This window comes from Delphinus delphis, chromosome 9 (genome assembly GCF_949987515.2).
Source record: "Delphinus delphis chromosome 9, mDelDel1.2, whole genome shotgun sequence".
Taxonomy (NCBI): domain Eukaryota; kingdom Metazoa; phylum Chordata; class Mammalia; order Artiodactyla; family Delphinidae; genus Delphinus; species Delphinus delphis.
The window spans coordinates 14,483,078-14,506,976 of record NC_082691.1 but is presented as its reverse complement, the minus strand read 5'-3'; the positions used below and the strand labels follow the sequence as shown (position 1 = coordinate 14,506,976).

The following is a 23,899-nucleotide window of genomic DNA, read 5'->3' as shown; positions in this document are numbered from 1 at the left end:
CCTGTTTGAGCTACTGTCTAGTCTCTCTCCTTCCCAGACCTTTACACAAGCCTCTAAAATATTCTTTCGCCTCCCACATTCTTTTCATTTTCTTAGCCCCCTTGAATCTGGCTTTTGTTTCCACTGCTTTATTGATATTGCATCTTAATGAGCATTTATGATTTCCTGGTCATCAAATCTAATGCCTTTTTTCAGTTTTTATTTCCATTCGTTGATTCATTCATGTATTCACTGAAAAAAAAACCCAGTACTTGTCCTCTCTGCTGTGACATTGGACACAGTATTTCTTTCACATGGAAGGTCCTTTTCCTTGTGTTTGTAAGGCTAAATTCCCTTTATTGAAGGGACTGTTCAAATGTCACTTTTTTAAATCTCTACTTGATTTTTTAAAGAAAAGTCTCTTGTGGAAGTAAATGTTTCTATTTTGAATGATAGATTTTAACCTTACTGAGAGATGGAACTCTGTTTTATTGATTTGGGGATCTCCCACTGTACCTGACAGGGTGCTTTGCGTGTGATAAGTACTTATTAAATATCTGTTAAATGCCTGAAGGAAGCAGTAAACAAAAGTAACTTCATTCTTTGAACTTCTTTTAAAAACTAGTGTTGCAGAACAGTGTATTATTTTATTCTAAAAAGATATTTAAAGAACTAAGTTATTTAAAATGTGGAATCATATTTGAAGAAGATGTTTGAAACTGAAGACATGCCATCATAGGGATAAATAAGTAAATCATGTCACTAAATGTTACTTTTCTACATTTTCACTTACTCATCACACTTTTTCAGTCAAATGATTGACTGGGTCAGTGGTTCATGGTAAAAAATATGTTTGATGTATTATCCTAAACATGCTTTTGAAATTCTGTCTCTCTTTGCTGTCTGGTCTTACCTTCTGGCATTTGATATCCAGTTTCCTCATATGTCTGATTTTCATTCAGATGGATTGGCAAAATTATTCTGAGTGTAATGCAAATATGTTTTTCTTTTGAGTTCAGTATATAAAGTAAACATCAATATGCTTTGACTATCGTTAGTGATAATTCAGAGGAATGTGAAATGTGTGTGTTTCTTCCATTAAGTTAAAAAATTGCCATGAAGAGAAGGATATGGTAATATGGGTTTTTTTGCTAAGTAAATAAAAGTAGAGATTTAAAATTTACATAACAGCTCTACTGGCTTATTGGTGTTTACAGGTAAAATGTTTGTAGGTTGAAGTTTATTTCTAATTACATTGGAATAGAAGCCAAGGCATAGTTGTAGCAAAGCAGAAAACTTTGAATGAGTACTACTTTAAGTATTGTGTAATAATTAAGATCAAACTTATCTGTAGATGTTTACTTAATTGAAAAGGATGCTTAATCACTTTTTTTTAAAACCAAGTAAAACCGGTCCTATAAAACTTTTCCAGGATCAGGGCCACTCAGAAATCCTAAAGAGTCTGATTCTGTATGTAATTTAGTATAGAATGACAGAATCCAGAGTAGCTGAGTTCAGGTCCTGGCTTGTCCATTTACTAGGTACATAACCTTGGGCAGATTACTAACCTGCTCCATGCCTCAGTTTTCTCATTTGTAAAATGGGTTCATCAGAACATGTCTCTCATATAGTTGCTATGAGGATTAAATGAGATATTTCACATAAAATGCTTAGAACAGTGCACAATAAGTGCTTAGTAAGTATTAGTTTTGATCATTAGTAAGTAAAATGATAGATGTAGTATAAATAGTTAGAATTCTTATTCTTCTTTCAACATGAGATAGCCAAAATACCTTCTCTACTCCTGAATGTTTTTCCTCATTGGTCCTTAGTGGTTCTGAAGAAATTAGTCTACCTTAAGGTGTGAGGGACAAAGCAAAGCAGATTAAATTGCATAGGAAGTTTGACCTACAGAGTAATGGAATCAAGATGAAAAAGAGAGATGTCAGGATCTTAAACACTCTGATGAAGGCTCTTTTTGAAGAATTTTCCATCTTGAAAGGTGTATTCTCCATGAATGCTAGCCTCTTAATTTCTCTTTTAACATATTTCTCCCAGAAAATGTTTTACAGTTAGTAAATGAGTGAGGCTGAGCAGAAGAATGTGAGGAGAATTAATCGATTCAGTTAATGACATGCTTTCTAAGCAAATGCAGAGGACAGCTGAGGGATTGTGGAGGGCTTCTAGACTACTCCAGTGATCTGGGGGGCCCTGCAGGGAATATAAAATGTGAAGTCAAGAATATATATAGGACACAGACGTAAAGCTGAGCACTCCTAGGGTGAGAGGGGCTGGGAGCAGAGAGGTTAAATAGACAGGAGGCAGTGGTGTAAGGATGGCTTAGAGGGTAGAGTATCTGAGTGTGAGTCATAGTTTTGCTCTTCACCAACTGTGAGATCTAGACAAGATACTTAATCTCCCTAGGCTTAGTTTTCCCGTCTGTAAAATGGAATAATTTTATAGATTACAAATAATACCTATGTCATGTGAGATAATTTGGTTTCATTCATTGCCTCTTTATACTCCATATAAGGACCAGTTTATCTAATTATATAAATCAATGGCTTCCCATGACACTTAGAATAATATCCCAGGTCCTTACCAGGCCTGTAAGGACCCATATGATCTGGCCCTTGCATACCTCCCTGACCTCACTTTATACTACTGCCTCTTTTACTTACTATGTTCCAGCTACAGTGAGCTTCTGTTTCTAAATATGGTAAGCTTTTTACCGCAATGCAGTCTTTTAATTGGTTGATCTTGTTGCCTAGAAAGGTTTTCCCTAGATTTTCACATGCCTTCTCCAGGTCTCAGATAAGATGTAATATTGTCGAAGAGGCCTTTACTAACCTGCTAGTCGACAAGAGCCCTCTCTGTGATCATTTCATTTTCTTCACATTAATTATCATTTCCTGATATTTTCTTGTTTATGTCTGAATGTATCTTACACTAGAATATGAGCTTCATGCAAGTGTGACAATATCTGTCCTGTTCACTGCCGTATCCCTGTGCCTTAGAAGAGTTCCTGGCATGTAGGAGGTGCAATATGAAGATTTTTAAATAATTGAGTGAATGAATGTGATTCTTGTCTACAATGAAATAAATATTAGTTCCTTTTTTTAACTGCATGACTCCTCTTCTCTTTATGCTTTCCTGTAAGACTGCAACAGAAAATATAAAGATGAGCCTGGAGCATCTTGTAGTGCCACAAAGGAAGGAAGTGCTGAAAACAAAAAAACACATAATGATGGGGAGTATGTCAGAGGGGCACAGGAGCCAACTGAAGAGCTCCCAATGGCCAAAACTGGAATGATTTGAACAATAAAATACAGTAGTATTGTATTATAAGCCAGAGTATAAAATTAATATCCATGAGTCTGTGCTGATATAAATAAATGATTGAATGAATGAATAAATAGGAAAGAAGGGACTAATCTCCTGTGCGGAAGAATTCCAGATGGTTTATGTAGACACTGCCCTCAGGAAGGAGTAGCACAACTCCCCACGCCTTAAGTGTGGACTGTGCGTGGTGACTTCCTTCCAAAGAGTACAGCGTGGACAGGGGGAGGAAAAAAGAGTGATTTGACAGTGGAGAAATCTTATTAACATTACCTCGCCAGGTGATCAAGGTCAATACCAACAGTGATAAATCATGTTGATAGTATGTACCTTTGTATGCTGTGTGGAAAATGGCACTTTACTTTTATCGTCCTCCTTCTCGAAACCCATAACCCCAGTCTCATTATTTGAAAAACATTAAAAAAAAATCCCAGTGAGGAATATTCTACAAAATACCTGATCAGTAGTCTAGTAGTCTTCAAAACTGTCAAGATCATCAAAAACAAGGAATGTATGATAAATTGTTACTGCCAAGAGGAGCCTAAGGAGGCATAAACATCATGTGGATGAGGATCTTGGAACAGAAAAAGGACATTAAGTTAAAATGAAAGACATCTGAACATAGGCACTTTAATAATAATTCATCAATATTAGTTTTTTAATTGTAAAATATGTATGACATTGATGTAAGATGTTAATGATAGGGAAACTGGGTGTGTTGTATATGGAGACTCTGTAGTATCTTGGTATTTTTCTATAAATCTAAAACTGTTCTAAAAAAGTTTTTAAAAAATTTGTGAACATTTTCCCACTGTATTCTTCTGTTGCATCATTTTAAGTGGGAAGCCCGATGATTTTTAAGTAGAAGGATGACATGATATGATTTGTGATTTTAAAATGATCATCTGAAAGATGTGCAAGTACAATTCCTTACCATGATCTGCAAGGACTGGCATGGTCTGGCCTCTGTAAACCTCTCCAATTTCATTTCCTGTCTCTTTCTTGCCATGCTTCAGTTACGCTGGTCTACTTTCAGTTTTTTTTTTTTTTTCTTCCTGTATGCCAGTCTCTTTCCTGCCTTAGGGCTTTCACACATGTTATTCTCTTTGTTTTCAAAGTTCTCCTCCATCTCCTCTCCCCATGGCAGTTCCTATGACTGTTTGTTTAGTTGTCTTCTCCACTATTCTTAAGTCCAGAGTGGGCAGGACTACCTCCTTTTCATTTACTTACGTATAGCCAGTACCTAGCATAATGCCTCACTCAAAGCAACGTTCAGTATTTGTTGAATAAATAAATAGTAATTACTGTTTTCACTCACGCTTTAAACAATATTAGTGTGAAGTTCTATTTTAGCTGCTATGAGTACATACAAAGGGTTTATAATACATAATTCTTACCCTGAACTAGTTCCCAATTTAAAAGGAGTGATTGAATAATGTTGTAGCATGGAGGAAGGCGCTATAGTTGGAGTGAAGTTCTGCCACTAGCCAACAACGTGACATCAGATAAATTATTTACCTTCTCTGTTCCTTTATTTATCTATCTGTAACATTAAGGAGTTTGACTGGAGTTTCCTATGGCTTTGGTTCTCAAATCTGTGTACAATTAATGGTACATCGGTTCATTTATTTCTTCCCAGGCTCCAGTCTGAGTCAGTAGGTCTGGGTGGGGTCCAGGAATTCCCCAGATGATTGTGATGTACCACTAGGTTTAGGAACTACTGATTTAGGTCTTTCTAGTTTAGGGGAAAGGCGGGGGCAGGGGAAGGGAAATAATCTTATAATTCTATTGTAGTATGTAGCCGACTGTGAAAGTGCAAAAGTCAGGAGTCAGGCAAATTAAGGTGTTGTATTTGTTCAGAGGCAGGGAAAATATTTTTTTGCTTGGGTGATGTGGGGACTTAATGAGACAGCAATGTGGAAATGGACTTTGAAGAGAGGATGCGGATTTGGGCAGGTGCAGAAGCGATCACGATTGGTGTTTTGTCTAGCTTAGTTGGAGGCCAGAATATATGCAAAGAAGCAGGAGGGAAAAAATTACCCATTTTGATGCAACGGACCATACTTCTGATCTTGTTTTCCCCATTTTAACTGTGATACTTGGTTGTCCTTTTGGAGATGAAAGATTATATTATTGTAGCTTGATCTTCATTAGGTAGAGGTAAAACGAGGTGATGGACACCATGAGGACGCTTTGGGAAATAATTGGGCATATTCTTTCTCAAGCCTTTTAGGGCTGTGCCCTTTGAGATCCACTTTGACAGCCCCATTGGTTTCCTGGTTAGACACAAAGAATATCAGGACCCACTGTGCTATCTAAAATAATAATTTTGCTGTCAGAATGATTACTATTAAACCAAAGTTGGCTTTTTTATTTAGATGAAACCGTATAAAGGCAACATTCTGAGTAAATTATATGGCATCCACGTGATGAAATAATGAGCTTAAGTTTAGGGGATGAAAGTAACGATCTAATGCAATATTTAGAATAGGTATACAGTATGTAGTTATTAACCTAAAAGTCACATCCTGCATTCTTTTGATTTGTGGAAGATTTGTCATTAATTGCCAGGAAGCCTCTGATTTTTAATACATAATCATGTCATAGCTGTTGACTTTCTTCCCCTTCTCCTGCCTTAAAAGTACGTCTTTGTAAATAGATTACTTTCAGATCTGTAATGCTCCTTTTAAACATTGGGTTGCTAAGTTTAGCCCTGTTGCTCTCTTTTTTAAAATAGAATTCCCCCCCAACTTTGCCTCTGAGTCATCACTGACAAATCACACTTTGTTTTTTCATGGATGGCAACTGGCGTAAAATCTTACTTAACCTTCCTGCCCAGTGGGAGCCTGCTAGTTCTGAAATGCTTTTTGTTTTCATGAGCTACCGTTGTGTGGAGAAAATGGGTATGATCTTCCATTTGGAAAACAGTCTGTGAGATGAATTCTGACCCTTCATTCAGACTCACTCTAAATGGGGCTGTTTTTATTCAACGGTTGTCAAAGACAGCTTTTCAAGGCAGGGTCAGAAACACCAAAGTCAAAATTGAGAAGAAAGAATGAGGTAATGGGCAAGAAATGAGGCAGCTAGGCTGACTTTTAGCCTAGCATCCAGCCCATGCCCACCCCTGGAAACCATTTCAGGTCAATCTAGGAGCTACACATTAACCTGTAACCATCCAGTCAGCCCACTACTTCCTGCAGCCCTTGCTGTTGTTGGCCTATTGACTATCACTTGACTTTGAAATTAGAAAAGTGGAAATACCAAGCCCCTTGTGACTTTTTGCTTGCAAAGAATTACCTTTATTAATGTGAATTATTGGCCTCCAGTAGCACCAGAGCTCCTTAGAGTGACTTTCACTAGGCTTTTTGAAAGGGACAATTCCCCCCTCGCCAACATGGCTAGATCAAAGAAACACCTTTCTTGGAGTAAAACCTCAGACTTGAGAAAATTTCCTCAGTTTCAGGAAGAGCCTTCATGGGAAAACAACTACTATTGCATCCCTGGTAGCTTTTTATCTGTTATATTGTTAAGAAGAAGAACAGAGTCAGAAGTATAGACCTTGGAAGCAAATTTAAGACCATTTACTAATCTGCAAATTGTGTTCTGTGTTCACATTTCCTAGGGTGGCATTGTAGGCTTGCCTCTACTTCAGCCAGACCATGTGGGGTATTATCTTCTTATGTATTGTTCATGCATTATTTGGTTTGATGCAGGAGTTATGCTTTTTTTTTAAAAAAAGTCTGAAAACAATTGGTTTAGGTCAAATGCCCAAGATTTTATAGAGAAAGTGTCTGAAGGTCAATGTGGTTAAATTAAATACCTACAGTTGTACAACTAGAGGTTGACAGAAATTAGGAACCATGAATCTGGACTTCCATCCAGTACATTTTTACTACAAAATGTTGATTTGATTTTCCATTTTGAAAGACACAGAAGTGATCTGTGAAACGATGATTAGCCCCAGGCAGCCCCAGGCAACCCTGGAATGCTCCATGGTTCAAATGCCCAAGACCAGATGGAGGTCCAGAAGTGGATGACTCAAAGTTTATTAGTTTTGCCACCTGGGCAGTATAGCCAAACCAGCTGCCATAAGGCAGTTCCAATTTCAACAAAGCAGTAAATGAACATAAAAGTGAGTGTAAATCCCAAGAAAAAAGTAAAGGAGAATGACTGCTGCTGCAAGGAGATTCATCCAGGCTGAGCCCCATTGACGGCCCTTGTAGGAGGCACATCTGCCATGCCAGGTAGAAGGCAAGGACAGGTTGCAGCACCAAGCCCTGAAGAGTCACCCCTTGAGTCGCTCCAGGAGCCAGTCTCCATTTGGGATGTTTGACTTGCTGGCTTGGTAGATTCCTAATCGCATCTGATGTTAATAGAATGAGAAAAGCCAGCTCCTGTTAGATCATGATGATGCTGTGAGGCCCGAAGCTTTTATCTGGAAACTATGGAAAGTTGTTATTTGGTCACCTCCTTTCCATAGTTCTGGGCCCTTGGAGGCATGGATAGTCATTGGAACATAAGCCCTTTGGGGCAGATGACCAGGAATCAAGTCATTATCCTTGTATGGAATTGAATTATTATAGGTTTTTAAGATCTATATATGAAATACTCCAAGAGTCAGAGGTTGACCCTACAGTTTTAGATGGCCCCTTTAATAGATTTGTAGTTCTTGAAAGCTGAGACAAGTATAATAATGAGGATATGATCCTAGGACCAAGTTGAAAGAAGTACAGTCATTTTGGTTTAAATGAGAATGATTCACTAATGAATTAAAAAAAGTTAAGTAGTCTCGATCCTCTGTGCCAGTAAGAATGCTTTGGGCAACAAGGAACAGAAAACTTGATTAAACTGACTTAAACAAAATAGAGGTTTATTATTACTATTTTTTCGTGTTATGAGAAGTTTAGAGGAATGTGGCTCCTGACTAGTTCACCTGCTCAGTGATGATGCAGTCTCTTTTTGTGTCGTCTTGATGGAAAGTAAAAGGGGAAGGGAAAGTACTAGTTGCTGATGTACTCTGCCATGGCTTCGATGCTAAAGGCTGGACCAGGGTTCCATCCCTTGGGTTAACCTCTGCCTTCAGGTGATCTTTTCAGGAGCTGAGTGTTTCCGTGTTTTTATTTCTCAATTGAATGTTACTCAGTACTTAGTCTCGCTCAATAATGTAATACTGCTCTTCTCTTCTTTGTATGATGAAAGTGTGGTTGCCTGCATATTTTCTAACCAAGCAAGACAATTTTTTCTCTCTCCTTTTTTCTTCTACAATGACATGAAGTGAAATCAAACGAGAATATTCCTATTATAACCTTCTGTTTATGAGTATAGATAAAGTAGCTTTTTTTTTTTCTTCTTTTGGTAGGTGGCATGTTTGACTCACGTCGCTGTGAATTATCTTATTGGCCAAGAGGAAGCGCGGCGCTGGGGCACAGCTCACGGAAGTATTGTTCCTTACCAGGTAAGAATACAGCAATATAGGATCAGTCTATTAGAATCTGCAGTTCTGTACGATATGAGTTTGAGAGATGATTCCTTTTTAAAAAAAGACTTTCAGGGTTTTCTGTCATATATCTTTGTTTGACTATAACAAGGTTCTGTTATTCACTTCAAATTCTGTGTTTTGCACATTTCTTCATCAGAAGATTAGTAACAGGACACTTGAATGGATCAAAAGAACTTGCTGAAAGTGAGTGACTTTTAGACTCAGATAATGGTTTGCTTTTATTTTTTTCACCCAAAAGACACACTGATTGTACCCATTTTATAAAGCCTGGTTTGTTCGCCATGTCAATTAAAAACCAAATGTTACCTACCCCAGCTGACAATAATATTCTCACAGGGTTGGAGAAAAATGAAAATTTGCGTGTGACAGATCTTCAGTTCTTGAGCAAAGCAGATGGTTCAGGAACTGCTGTTCTTTATTAAGTGTCTAAACTTGTCCTCAGAAATTCTTGACTTTGGCTAGTGTGAATGAATATGTGAAGAAACTATGACTTTTCAAAAATAAAAACAAAAACTCCTCTTCAACCTTTTCAACAGAGGACAATGTTGGAAACCATGGGAGTCCATCTCAAATGTTGAAAGTTCAGGCTTCAGTTTTTGATGTGTATGGAGAAAGTATCTGTGAGTCGGAAGGCTTTACAGTAAAGTTCCAAATCATGTCACATAGGGAGGTATTCGCTATGTTCAAGTATAACGTTTATAGTCTATTTTTTGCTTATTTTAAAAAACAGAATGTCTTTAAAAATGTTTTGTGTAGACCTCAGTATCCCTCCTGGGTGTTTACACCGAGAGCTCTGGCATCTTGGGTGTGCTCTCAATTATTTCACTGTGAGGTGAAAGGAAATTTAGACTCATCGGCTATTTTTATTATAGGTAGAAGATATGGGAGACTTCTGTGTGTGTGTGTGTGTGTATGTGTGTGTGTTTCTTTTCATTAAAGACAGAAATGTACTTTTCCTTCTTGAATTGCCCCAGTTACGTAAAATGGACACTGTGCTTATTTGATCTAGTTGATTGCAGCTTTATAATCTGTAAGAAATAAAAGAAGATCTACTAGGGACTTTCCTCAAAAGCCCAGAATTAATTTGTTTCCTCTTGATGGAGAACGGGTTCAGCACTGTGATTAAGGAACAAATGCAAATTTAGCTTGAATGAAGCTAGTATACCAAGATGGAGCCTAGATATGTTTGTAGACCCTGGTCTGTTTTCAATTTTTTAAAATAGATTTGGGAAATATTTTTATGGGTGAATTACAGGGCAGTTATAATTCAGTTTTCTACAATAATTAAAGCGTTGCATCTCATTTGAGTTGTCTGAGGTTTGGGCTGAAAGCCTATGATGGAAGACTCCGATGGTCTCAGGAATTAGTTACGGTGGCCACCTCACTCTCTTCAATTTTTTAAAATTTCCTTTTATTTTTATATTTTAATTGAAGTAGAGTTGATTTACAGTGTTGTGCCAGTCTCTGCCGTACAGCAAAGTGACTCAGTTTTACACATATAGACATTCTTTTTCATATTCTTTTCCATTATGGTTTATCCCAGGAGGTTGGATATAGTTCCCCGTGCTATACAGTAGGACCTTGTTTATCCATTCTAAATGTAATAGTTTGCATCTACGAACCGCAAATTCCCAGTCCATCCCTCTCCCTTCTCAATTTTATTGAACTCTGAAGGATTCTGGGGATCAAGGACCTCAAATGCATGAAATGAAAATTTTTGAAAAGTAGTGCTCCTTGATTTGTGTGTTATTTTGTATACATGCAATTTTTTTTTTTTTTGGCCGCTCTGTGCAGCATGTGGGATCTTAGTTCCCCAACCGGGATCGAACCTGTGCCCCCTGCAGTGGAAGCACGGAGTCTTAACCACTGGACTGCCAGGGAAGTCCCTGTATACATGCAGTTCTTAACTTCTCCGGTTGATTATCCACTTGCGCCCTTTCCTCCCTGCTCTTTGGCTGCCACCTTTTTGAAAATGAGTAAATTAAACAAAGTATACAGAATTGAGATAAGCATTTTGCTGCTTGAACATCTTAGTGGAGGCTTTTCTGAGAATTCAGATTTTTAAAAGGAATTTTTGACTTCATTGCTCCTTTTGTTCCCATTATCAGTGGGTTTTGCCCCTGAGAAGTACCTAGCCCAAGGGATTGATCATTACATAATGCTCATGTTAATATTTTTCATGCATTGGTATTAGTTCAATGTTTCTCAACCCTTCAAACAATTATATTTGTAAAGACAGGAGTGTTTTAGGGACAGGAGAGGAGAGTGCAGAGAAAGCAGCTTGTCTTCAAAAAGAATATATTTTGTTTATTATGTATATGTGCAGTTATCAGTGTGGCCACCCCTCTTTAGATATATGACTAACATGATACACATCGAGGACCAAAGCAACAGCCTGGCTGCTCATAGCCTCCTATCGCTGTTAATCTTTTCCTATTTCAGTTGGCTTCCCCACACTTATTTCTCTTAAACATGCACATGAATCATTTGGAAATCCCGTTAAGATGCCGATTCTGATTCCAGGTGATGTTGATGCTGCCCATCACAATGATAAGACTGTAGACCTAGACTTTCTTATTATTGATGACTGCACCATGTCGTTTATATTCCACTGGCAAATCCCAGTGCTGATTGGATTTAATAGTCCATCTATTCCGTGCCTGACTGAAGCAGTGAATATGGCTGGGGAAAAACATAACCACCATGTTATGTTCATGGCTGTCTCTCCCCAGCCTTACTCAGCAATCTTGCCACATTTATCTACATATTTATCCTCTCTCTCTCATAAGATTATTTCACATCTTCTGTCTCTTCAAGTCTTCCTCCTCTCTCCTCATCCTTAGGCAAAGACTTTGTCTCATATGACACTAAAAATTGATGCAACCAGAAGAGAACTGCTGCATTTTTTTTTCTACCATAACTCTCAAACTTCATTTCCTCCTATCACAGTGAATGAACTGTCCCTTTCCACAGTTTGCCGATTTAAAGGCATTGCTCCTGCACTCGATCTCTTCCATCACCTGTATTATCTGTCATCGGTTAAATATATGATCACGTCCTTCACTTTAAAAAAACCCAGCCTTGGACATCGCCCCCCCCATACCCTAACCCCCCAACTCTGGGGCATGTCTTATTCCATTTACCATCCCATTTCTTCATAGGACAAAACTCTTGAAAGTTTTGGCTATGAAGTGTCTGCTGGAAGGAAACACTGCAACCTCTATTCTGCAGTGCCATTTGTACCTCACAGGTAAAGAGACTTTACAGCACTCTGAAACCTCAGGAGTTTGAGTGCTGGGGACTATCAGGGGATGCTGACTTTCTGGTCAGTTCATTAATAGGAATACTCTTCTTAAGCTTTTTCTTGAGCCTTTCAAATGTAGGGCCTTCAAAGAGAATTGTTCCTTTAAATGGCCTGATAATTCACATGGTGATTTCTTTCAAACTTTCCCCTCCCCCACCAAGAGCTTCCAATTCAAGAGAGTGAAGAAAACAATTATTCAGATGATTGAATAAAACCATGTCTCCCTTTCTTCAGTTTGGGCTCATTCAACCAAGGAATAGAGCAGGAAACTGTGCTATGTTATTTCTGGTAGGGACCTTATACTGTGTATTTAATTTGGCATAAGCAGAGACTGAGACAGGCAGTAAATTCCAAGTTTGAAGAGATACAGCATTTTGCTATCATTCCTTAGAAAAACATCAAAATGCTGTTAAATCATAGCAGATTAGGTAACCTTGGGAATCTTTTTCTTTTAACCCATGTTAAGGATGTTTTAAAAAGCCAAAATGTGAATGATATACATCTGTTTCTTGTGTGACTTTTTCTTTGTACCATGGTAGCAGTAAAGCATTCATTTGCTGAAGTTTGCAAGTACAGTTTAAACAAGCATATGATTACATTGCATATATTTAATTGCTGCATTGATAATAAGAGTAATGATAAACATGCTGGCTTCCATTGAACACATATCATGTAACTGGGATATATATCTACATATATGTATATTTTTCCTTCTCATTTTATATGGATGAAAGGGACGTCTAGAGAGGTGAACCAACTCTCCTATGGCTATAGCTAGAAAGCCAAAGGGCCTGGATTGTAACCATGATTTTAAGTTTTCAAAATTTGTTTCCTTTCTCACTATATCCGAACTAGTGGTTCTTTTGGTGCTTGACACATTGTAGCTACCTGTCTTTTAGTTTCTTTGGCAGATAGAATTCTTCTGATCTGTTTCCATCATCTCTTTGACAAACGACCTATTTATTATGATTTTAGAGGGTCCCAAACCTAATAAGTGACCTGGCTGTGGAACTATATTTGAATTCTGAGCTATGCGGCAACTGTAGGTTTCCCTCTACCATGTTTTCATTCATGCTTTCAAATGACTCCTGATAAATAAGCAACAGTTTTTGAGCCCCCTATGGAGTAGGCACTGTTTTAGTTCCGGAAGGCTTCCAAATGAGGAAAAACTAGGCCCTTGATTTCACTGAACTCAGAGCCCATATAGCAAGCACAGCTGAGAGGGTTTGAGCTTTGGTGTCAGACAGGCCTGGGCTCATAACTTGGCTTTGCCACTTCATGGCTGCGAAATCTTGGACAAGTCTTTTAATATCCCTAGTGTTAGCTGCTTCCTATGCAAAAAGGTGATGATGATAGTTGTTTCCACATTCATTGATGGAGTTAAATGAGATAGTGCGTGCTAAGTGTTTTGTGTAGTACCTGACTCTAGTAAGCACGTGGTGGAAGGTGGCTCCTGTTATTATTTCTGTAGTTGAAGTAATAATTATAACTTTGTGAAACAGTTTCTAGGAAACTATGAAATAGTCCCTATGAAAACTATCCATGGCAGCTTAGGGGCAGAATAAATAAAGAGACATAGCTGATTTTCTTTCTTAATGGAATTTCCACTTTAATTTCTTTCTTTAAAAAAAAAAAACAAAAAACGAAAGGCAATGTACTGTGCTACTTTTCTATTTAAAAAAAAAAACCAACTGTTCTCAGATATTTTTTAGAAATTGTAGTATTGAGCCATTGCTCAAATGTAGCATTATTGAAAGAAATACAGTTTGAGGAGAATCATATTTAGCACCACCACTCAATTGTCAAAGGGAATAAGGCTTCTAGTTTACTGATGTGTTTATTAGTAAATTGAGATTTAGCATAAATTCATACTTAACTAAATGAAACATGGCAAAAATGATTTTCAGAAGTATTCTCTGAGGAGTCCACAAGATGGGAACCTATTTCTATTAAAGATACATACCTACCCTTTTGAGAGCCAAAAATTGTGGAGATTTCTCTTTCAGTTTTTTAAAGTGAGAGAACTACAGAATATTCTGAACATCTGTTCTTATAACCTTAAGATTGCAATGAACTTTGATAATCTCTAACCAGTAAAAAAAATACCTGAAGATTTTTTATTGGGAACAAAAGTGCAGGTGACAGCAAATACATTAGATTCTGTCTCAGAGGTTTCTGCAAACTTTTGGATTACTTAGCACTGACAAGCTAGAATATTCAAAGGTTTTTTTTTAATTTGTTTTGTTTTTAAATTTAAGGTATGAATTGTCTGAATTTCCCCCGCCCCTTTTGTTCTAAAGGTTTTGTCCAGGTAGCTTTTGATTATTTGCTTTAGAGCTTATATTTGTCTTAATCCTTATGAATTTGGAATTCTTGTTAAAACAAAACAAAATCATTTACTTGAAGATCCTGGTTACTTTGAAACCAATTGGCTAGGATTTTGTCTCAGTCCTAAGAATATAGGTAATGGGGCAGTCCAACAGGCACATAAAATTAGAGCAGACATGCTAGCTACTGGCATGATAGCTGCCACCCTCTCTGCTTCTCCCTAGAAAAGCTTCAGCTTTCTTTGATTTCAAATAAAATCCCTAAATTTAAAATAAATTAGGCAACATGATGTTTAAGGAGAGCATATTGCACAAAGAATAAACATGTATGACTGCAAAAACCATTGTGATTTTTAAATCAGTATTGCCTTCAGTTGACAAATATGGTCTTTTTAATGCATTTCACTAAGAGGTAAAATAGAAAGAGGCACAAGGAAAGACAATGTATCTCAAGGAATAAATCTGAAACTCCTTTAGGATCTTATCAGTTTCTCTGGGATTCTCAATATTCTTCTCGTTATATATGGATAATTGATAGGATTGTATGTTGTTTATGCCTATCAAATTTGGCTAAAATTACCCCAAAGAATAAAATGCCATTTTGAATAATCAGCTAGGTAAGAATATTAATATTATTGACTTAATAACATTGTATTAATAATAACCATTATAATCACAGCGATAACATTTATTGAATGATTGCTATGTGTCAGTTATTAAGTACTTTATATATATTAATTCCATCCTCACAGCAACCCTGTGAAATAGGCAAAGCTATTATCCTCACTTTCAGATGAGGCACAGAGAGGTTAAATAACTTGCCCAAGGTCACATATAAGTGTGTAGCTGGGATTCTAACCCAGGCAGGGGAACTATATTATATAGGCAGATGATGTGATGCTACTTACTTAAACTGATATGTTTAGTTTCGTTTTCTATCTTCATCCCACTTTTGAGGAAGAATTATGTGACATTTTCCTCTACATAATTTCCCCTTTAGGACTGCCAAGAGCAATTGAAGAGGTATAAACAATTCTGTTGTTTACTCATTACTGAGATCCTTAATTATAACTTAATTTCATTCAGGAAATCAGGTTGTACATCTTCTGAAGAAATCCTTTGATTGCCTATGCTAAAATTGTATTAGAATCATAATTAAGTCAAGTCATAGTGAAACAGCTATCTCTAGCTCCATCTATGTAATGAATGAGAACAATACTGTCTTTGAGCAGTCTAGGAGCTCGGGATGGTCTTAGCTATTGTGAGACTCCTAGTTTCTGGTTTTCAAATGGTATCTCTGAGTTTGGAGGTCGAGGTGGGAAGAAGTGGACATTCAGGGGTATGGGGTGGGGGGAGAGGCCAAAAAGGCAGATCTCCAAGTGTTCCAACCCCATTTCAACCAGAACAGCTCCACTTTTTGTTTGTTTGTTTGAAATACAGGGTCCACTGGTTAAAAATGATTATTTGTCCTAGGTCAACCAACTTGTACTGAAGGATTCTACAGGACTAGCCAGTAGGTTTTGTACATGTTTGTGGTGTGTTTGGGAAAAGAGAGACTCGTTTTCCTTGATGTTGGTGGTTCCTAGAACTGTGACCTAGAACCTTTATTAAAGGGTCTAATCCAGCTGAGCTGGAGGCCTTGGCAGGAGTTGGTGTGATGCCTGGCAGAGCTCCTCTGTGGGGGAGCACACACATTACCTCCCAGCTGAGAGTCTGGCCTGGTGACTCTGCCTGGAGCTCAAGGCTCTTTGGCTCAGGTAAATCACGTGGGACTGGATTCTGGAAACAGTTGGACTTGGATGTAGTCACACATCCTGTTCCGTTCTTAGGGGTGTCCAGGGCAAGTGTTGTTGAAATTCTGAGGAGGAGTGCTTAGCGCTGATACAATACCCTGATGGCTCCCTGTTCAGGTGCAGGCTACCTGGGGGAAAAAGAACTGAGTTCTGATATGGTACAAATTACTGTTATAATATAATTCAATATTGGGCAAATAAAATCATACAGTGGAAGAAAAACTATACGATGTTAAGTTCTGAAGTGAACCTATGTTGGAGACTTGAGCACATCATGTCCACATGTATAAATATGGCTGTGAAGTATGCTCTTTTCCATCCTAGTTTTGTTTCTGGCATTTAGGGAAAGGGGTACTGGTGCAAGGACTCTGCTTAGACAGGAGATGCTAAGTGTGTATACTGAGTGGGGCTAGTGAAATAGGAACGTGTTTTTTGTTTCTTTGAAAAATCATGTTAATAATTCATTTGACCTAATTTTAACCTGGAAATGATTCTCAAGTGTCCCTTTCCTCTCTTCTTTCCTGAGGGTAAAAGCTGGTGTGAAATGCTCTAGGTCTTTGCCGCGCCATGGAGCAGTGGCATCGGCATTACCTGGAAGCTTGTTGGAAATGAGAGTCTTGTTTATTCTACTGAACCAGAATCTGCATTTTAACAAGATCCCCAAGTGATGTGTTTTCACATTAGATTTTGAGAAGCCCTGCTCTCAAGTATGCGTGTGAAATCCCTTTGGTCATTGCATTATGGGTCCACTAGATGTCACGCTTGTAACCTGGTAATGGAAAGGCTTTTTTTTTTTTTTTTTAGTGAGGACTTGGAAGAATCCGTGAATATGAACACGTTATTAGGTGATTTCCTCCCCATTCTTAGAGCTACTGATATACACGTTGATTATTTAAGGTGAAACTACCATTTCTGGTTCACAGTCCTGGAGAGAGATGCCTGGGAATGATTTTCATTTTGTGGAATTAGCGCTTGTACCTTCCATTTTTCCGTCCTTCAAGCCTCCTGTTGCTTGGGTTAGTTCTGTCATTATATAACCTTAGCACAGACTATGCTGCAGTCGCTCTGACTGACTGACTCAAAGAGAACAGCATCCTGGCCTGCTCAGCACAGTGGCGCAGAATAAACGTACAGGTTTGATCTCTGTAGAAATGACTGAGAGCAGAAAGGAAGCAATGCTGTATCCTGAAATTAGCATCAACCTCTGTGTGATTGTTGGAGGAAGGGCAGCCCTTTTTGAATTCTTGGGGTGTCTCAGGGGCGGTTTTACAAAAAAGGCCACTTCTGCTTAGAAAGAAATGTCCCAAGTGTAACCTTGAAGGGCGTTGGTTTCAGCCATGAAGATGGATATAAGGGACATTTACAGATAAAGTAAGGTCCAGAGGGAGATGATGGACTTTCAGAGATATATGAGGCCCCTAGGACAAGTCCTGTTAACCACTGGTTAGGTCTGAATATTAGGAATGAGAGGTGAAAAGGTTAAGGACTATGCTTTGGACTATCCAATTTTTTGCCAGATGCCCAGCTTGAGAAAAGTTAGTTCTTGAAATAAATCAATCTCTTGCAAAATTCTCCTCCCTCTGAGTCTGATGTGGTTTTTCATCTGTTTCAGTTAACAAGGGTAGCAAACAAGTAGTAAAGTAGCAGGTGTGTGTGTGTGTGTGTGTGCACTTGGGTGTGTTTTGTGACTGTTTTTGTGTGTATTTCCTCTTCTTGGTGTGTGGCAGGGGCATTTATAATTTATAATATCACTAAATGAGTAAAAAATGTTTAATTTGATTTCAGTCTAGTAAATATTCTTATTGATGTGAAAACAACACGGTTTTAGCTTAAATATAACTTTCCTTTGTTCCAAATAATTAAGGTGGCCATAGTATTTACTTTGACTGTTTAGAGTCCTTTTTGCAAGATCATTTATTATGAGGTGATTTCTAATGACCAGGAGCAGAATTAATTTTCAAGCATTTTATGGAGAATCAATTTCATTTTTTTAAAGTAGTATCTAAATTATGGAAAACAAGCTTGAAATGCTCATTTCCCATTCCTAGCCACGGTCTAAATTTCTACTTCTGCAAGTTGATAGGATTTTACACCACCATCCCCATCACTGTTGGATTTCCTTTTTAACTGTTGCTGCTAAGACTGCAGATGCTACCAGATCTAGCAGCGTACTTTAGATGTATTGTTTAAAAGCATGGGCTTTGGAGTCAGACAGACCTTGGGCAAGTTGCTTCATTTCACCGAGCCTCAGTGTCTTCATTTGTAAAATAGGGACAATCCTACCTGCCTCATGGGCAGTGGTGATGATTTAGTGAGACAGTGCATATAAAGTACGTGGCCTAGAGTCAGGCACATGGTGTATATTCAGCAGATGGTAGCTGTTATCCCCATTTTTTTTTTTATCCCCATATTGTACCCATCCCACAGACCCCAATCCTATAGTTTTTGTCCCCATCTCTCGGTTGTTAAAACACAGTTCTTCTCCTGTGGCAGGAGCCCTTGTTCCTACACTTTTTCTCCACCAGAGGACAGATCCAAGTCAAGGAGCTGTCCTTTCCCTCTGCCTGGCAAATACTTGTGTGTGTGTGTGTGTGTGTGTGTGTGTGTGTGAGATGAGTGGATGGGGAGCAGATCAGTACCATGCAGAGTGGTAGGGAGGACGTTGATCCCAGCACTGCAACAAGGAGAGAAGTTCTTACAACCCACACTGGAATCCTCAGTGAAAATTCCCCTCTGTCATAAAATGGTGGTCAAGTTCATCAGAACTGAGCACAGTTAGCACTGTGAGTATGGTCAGTACAGCCATATCACAGGCTGAAACATGGTCCTTTTCACCAATTTAACCATTATTTCTCAAGAGAAACAAACTCGAAGACGCAAACTGTGAGATCTCAATTGGATTTTTGCAATGCAAATTCCGGATTGCCCGCTTTTTATTACCTTTACTGTTTTGGAATGACCTTTCTGGTTCAGAGAGGACCTCTAGACTTCGAATAGCTGTAACTCATATCTTGGGGGGGTCACTGGAACATTACCTGGTTTAGCAACAGTGTCAGAAAGCTACTGTGAGGCAGTCTGAAGAGATCTTTCATCCTGAAAACACCCTTGTAGGAGTTTTGGCAGTTCCAACATAACCTGCCCTATGGTTTGATTTGATAATATCCTGTTGATGAAGAACAGTGGAGATTTCAATGTAACCGCAGTAGTATTAGTGTGCTGCCTCAAACAGAAGAGGATATAAAATACTAAAGAATTAGAAGCACTCTGTATCTTAAAAATATACTCTTATTTTTCTTGCTAGACCTTTGGAGTCTGCGTTAGGTTTTTTTTGTTTGTTTTAACAAAGTTAACTTTAATATATATTTTTGATAATTGTTTAAAATACTTTCTCAAAAAAAACCTTAAGAGGGGTATGGATTATTATTTTCTTCCTACCATATCATTCTTGTTTCCATTTCAAGGAGTCAAATCAGTAAGGTCAGTCCCAGTTCGAAGAAGCTGGGGGATAGGGAACAAAACTTATAATGGTGTTACTGTGTAGATTGCAAAAGAATCTGAGGTTTGTTCAGCAAATATAATGGTGCATTGAGGTGTTGTGTTAATATGGGGGGCCAGAAAATGAGCTCTGTGTATAGTGAATCTGTTAAGTGGCAGTTTACAGTTTAACCTAAAAATTGGGAGAAAGTTGATAAGTGCAGAGGAAGCATGAGACCCAATCTGACAGAGACTCGCTAGGGTGGTGGTGGTGGCTGGAAGGAGGAGGGAGAGGAGAAGGGGGTTCTGTGGTGTACTGGGGGAAGGTTGGGATGGCGAAACTCTCCATCCATGTAAACAGGAAATTGACAGTTTTGTAGAAAAGCAAAGCCCCAAGTGTTTAAATGCATGTAAACTCCAGTATAAAACAGAGTGGATAGAATGATTGGTGGCAGGTAAGGATCACAATTCCATTTGGTTTTCACAGGCTTGGTAGAAGGAGAAAATTTAGAAACTAGTGAAAACTGGTACTGCAGAGTTAGGAAATCTGTAGGACTTTTAGGGATGGATGAGCTGATGGGATTATGACATTTTATATATAGAAATGATGAAAACACAATAAGTATAATAAAAACAGAAAATGTACAAAATAATGCTGGACAAAGAAATTCACTGAGGATGAGAAATTCATGCTCAGTAATAAGAATATATTTAGAGATATTAAGGACCAGTGGCTTTTAAACATTTTTTTCTTTCTTTCTTTTTGCTCAGAGTTACTTTGAGAAGCTGATGGGCACTATGGAATCCTTGCTCAGAAAAGTACACATACCCATATACATGCATGATTTTGCACATGATTTCAGGAGCTTCTCAGACTTCTTGGGACCCATCCCCGGATTCCTGCCAAAGACCAACTGAATTAGGGTCAGGATATCAAAATTCTATTGATAACACCAGAAATTTAGACCAAATAGTAATTACGAAGGAAATCGTACCCTGAGACTGAAAGATCTCACACAAATGTCTGCTTCATAGGGGAAGAAGTTTTAGAATTAAGGAGGGAAAGGAATTATACTGGCCTTGGGCCTAAGATTAGACAGGGATTGGTGTAAGAAATTATCTGTGACTATTGTAATAATGCTCACAACTCAATTACATTCAACCTTCTGAAGGGGAGTGAAAGAAAAAAAAAATTCCGTTACATTATTACTCCGTTTTAGAAAATGGAACTATGATCAAATCAATGTGTGCTTTAAGTTAAAATTGAAAGTAATATTTTAAGAAGTCTGTAACTTATAGGAAACCTGGAAATGCTTTAAACACATTAGTGGTAGGGCAGGAAAATATGTCACATACCAAAGATTAGGAGCTCCTATAAAAACTTTTGCATCCATCTCATAAAGTAAAAGAAGCAAATATAAGGGGAAAAAGTAGGCAAAAGATTATTCAAGTGAGAACAGGGAATGCCTCAAAGTGTGACAGGTCAGGTGTAAATAAGAAGCCAGTCAGACTGTAAAGGAATTCAAGAAACAGCACAGAAAAGACTGCAATCCAGAAATAAAAGCTTTTTTATACATGAAAGGCAGAAGGTCACTTGGAAACTCCATGGGACTGCTTGATGATCAGGGTGCAAAAGACGTGCTCATGGGGAAGAAAGGAGATCTAGGGGCTCAATGAACTCTTTGCTTTGGTCTTTGTTGAAACATAAAAATTTCCTCTGTCATCATGTCTTTTGAAGCAAAGAGGTGAGAGATATAGTGTTAGATCAAATAGTGGTCAGGGAACAGGATGTTCTACCTGATCGACATGCTGGAAATAAGTAAATTGCTGAAACTTTATGGCATCCATTATAAAGGGCTAAGGAAACTCAAGGGAATAAATTGACCAAAATGTAAAATAAGTCTTGTACTCACTCTTCAGTATGAGTGAATTCCACTCTTGCTTCCTTTCTAATGAGGACACCCTGCAATCTATCGGTGAATCTCATTCATACTGATGGACTTCAAAAGTGGTAGGATCATTGACTACTTGGTGTAATGAATGGAGGAAAGTAGTCTGTTTTCCATGACATGCTGGATTGTTTGAAGAGGAATAAGCACCAGGGAAAAAACAACAAATGTAATTTGTTTAGACTTTCAAGGAGTCTGTTACAAAGTTTCACAACAAAGCTATTCCAAATTGTGTTACCATGGTATTAGGAGGAAGATTTTGTCACACATAGGTATCAACAGAGGGAACAAAACGTAGGGTGTATGAGCCTGCTGTTGATGGAGACATGTAAACAGTGGGGTGCCTCCAGGGATTTCGGCTGGACTTCGTTATTATACATATTTATAGATCATCTAGAAGAGTATGTACACAATGAAATACCGGAGGGTGCAGGACTAAGCTCCTTTGGCTAGTGAAATGATAGCTCAACAGGAATAAGCTTTTGAAAGATCATATAAGTGGACAAGAAAGTGGCAGGGAGGCTCAGTAATGTAAGCAGTGCTACCAATTTAGGCAAAAAGAAACCAAACTAAACTTGTAAAACTGTGGGCTCTGAAGTATTTAGAAACCTGCTTTCCTTTAGGGACCAGGAAAGGAATTTGGAGTCCTTGTATCAATAGTTGCATCCTTCTGAATAGGCCAGCGAATGTTGGAAGGTTGTGAAACCAAAGGTGCACTTGAAGCAAAACCATTGTGCCTCTGCATTCTTTTGGTTTTGATTGTATGAGAAAGACCTAGTTTCAAATCCTGACTCAATCTTTAAAGGATTTTTATGAGGACCAAATTGAATATATGTGAAATTGCCTAGTACGGTGGTCCGTGGCAAGCCCTGAAGGTAGTATCAGGGGGGACATGATGGAAGTAGAGTCTCCTGGTTGGACCAAATCATTCAGGCTCTAACTTGGTATAGGAAGATGTTGATCTGTCTTCTCTCCAACTCAGCTACAAGGAACTAGCTTCTTACAGGGGAGACAATTTAATTTCTGAACAGCTCTAATTGTCACTAAGGACGTTATACTTAGTTGAAAGCTACCTTTCTTGTGATTTGTAGGCAACAGAGTAACAGAGAAGAAAGGGGACTTGAGAGATCACTCATTCAGAACCTCTTATTTTATAGATGAAGATGAGGAATATAAGGTGGGATGTATTTCTACCCACATGACTTCATAGAACTTAGCCTCATTGATATTTCTGTTTGCATTATTTATTAGTATGTTTATTTTACCTTGATATTTGTAAGGCCCTTACTATGCAGGCCTATCTTCACCTTCCCTAGTTTAACATCCATTACCAGTTTTTAATACTGATCCCACCCTCAGGCTGATTTATTTTATTTTCTGTATTGCAGCTGCTAGTCCTTTAGAGCAGGGGTTGGCAAACCATGGCCCATGGGCCAAATCCATCCTGTGCCTGATTTTATGTGGCATGTGAGCTAAGCATAGTTTTTTTAAAAAAAATAAATTTATTGATTTTATTTATTTATTTTTGGCTGCATTGGGTCTTCATTGCTGCACGCGGGCTTTCTCTAGTTGTGGTGAGCGGGGGCTACTCTTCCATGCGGTGCACGGGCTTCTCACTGCGGTTGCTTCTCTTGTTGCGGAGCACGGGCTCTAGGCGCATGGGCTTCAGCAGTTGTGACTTGCGGGCTCTAGAGCACAGGCTAAGTAGTTGTGGCACATGGGTTTAGTTGCTCTGCGGCATGTGGGATCTTCCCGGACCAGGGCTGTAACCTATGTCCCCTGCATTGGCAGGCAGATTCTTAACCACTGGGCCACAGGGAAACCCAAGAATAGTTTTTACATTTTGAAATAGTTAAGAAAAATCAAATGAAGAAAAAAATTTTGTAATTCATGAAAATTATGTGAAGCTTAAATTTTAGTGTTAATAAATAAAGTTTTATGAAATCGTAGTCACACTCCTTTGATTATGTATTATCTACGTCTGCTATTGTCCTATAACAGAAGAGTCTTGGCAGAGACTGTATGCCCTGCAAAGCTGAAAATATTTACAATGAGCCCTTTACTGAAAAAATTAGCTGACCCTCGTTGTAAAGTGTCTCCAAAGACCCAGTCACCATCACTCTATATTTCTCAATTGGCCTTTTCCTTTCTCGGAGTTCCGGCTTGAATTCCACTTCCTTCATGACCCCCCAAAATTTCTCTTTCCTCTTTACATAATACACAGTAGTGTTTGA

The 23,899-nt window shown here is 38.3% G+C and overlaps 1 protein-coding gene across 6 annotated transcripts in view; it reads left to right on the top strand.

The window, feature by feature from the left end:
• Positions 1-23,899, top strand: part of SUGCT (succinyl-CoA:glutarate-CoA transferase) — a 684,957-nt gene that overhangs the window by 123,772 nt on the left and 537,286 nt on the right. For all 6 annotated transcript variants that reach the window (XR_009520588.1, XM_060020208.1, XM_060020209.1 and 3 more), the window contains exon 9: positions 8,678-8,773. Coding sequence is in view for 5 of the 6 variants with exons in the window: in XM_060020208.1 (XP_059876191.1) it covers positions 8,678-8,773 (96 nt within the window). In the remaining variant the exon portion in view is untranslated. The remainder of the gene's footprint in view (positions 1-8,677; positions 8,774-23,899) is intronic.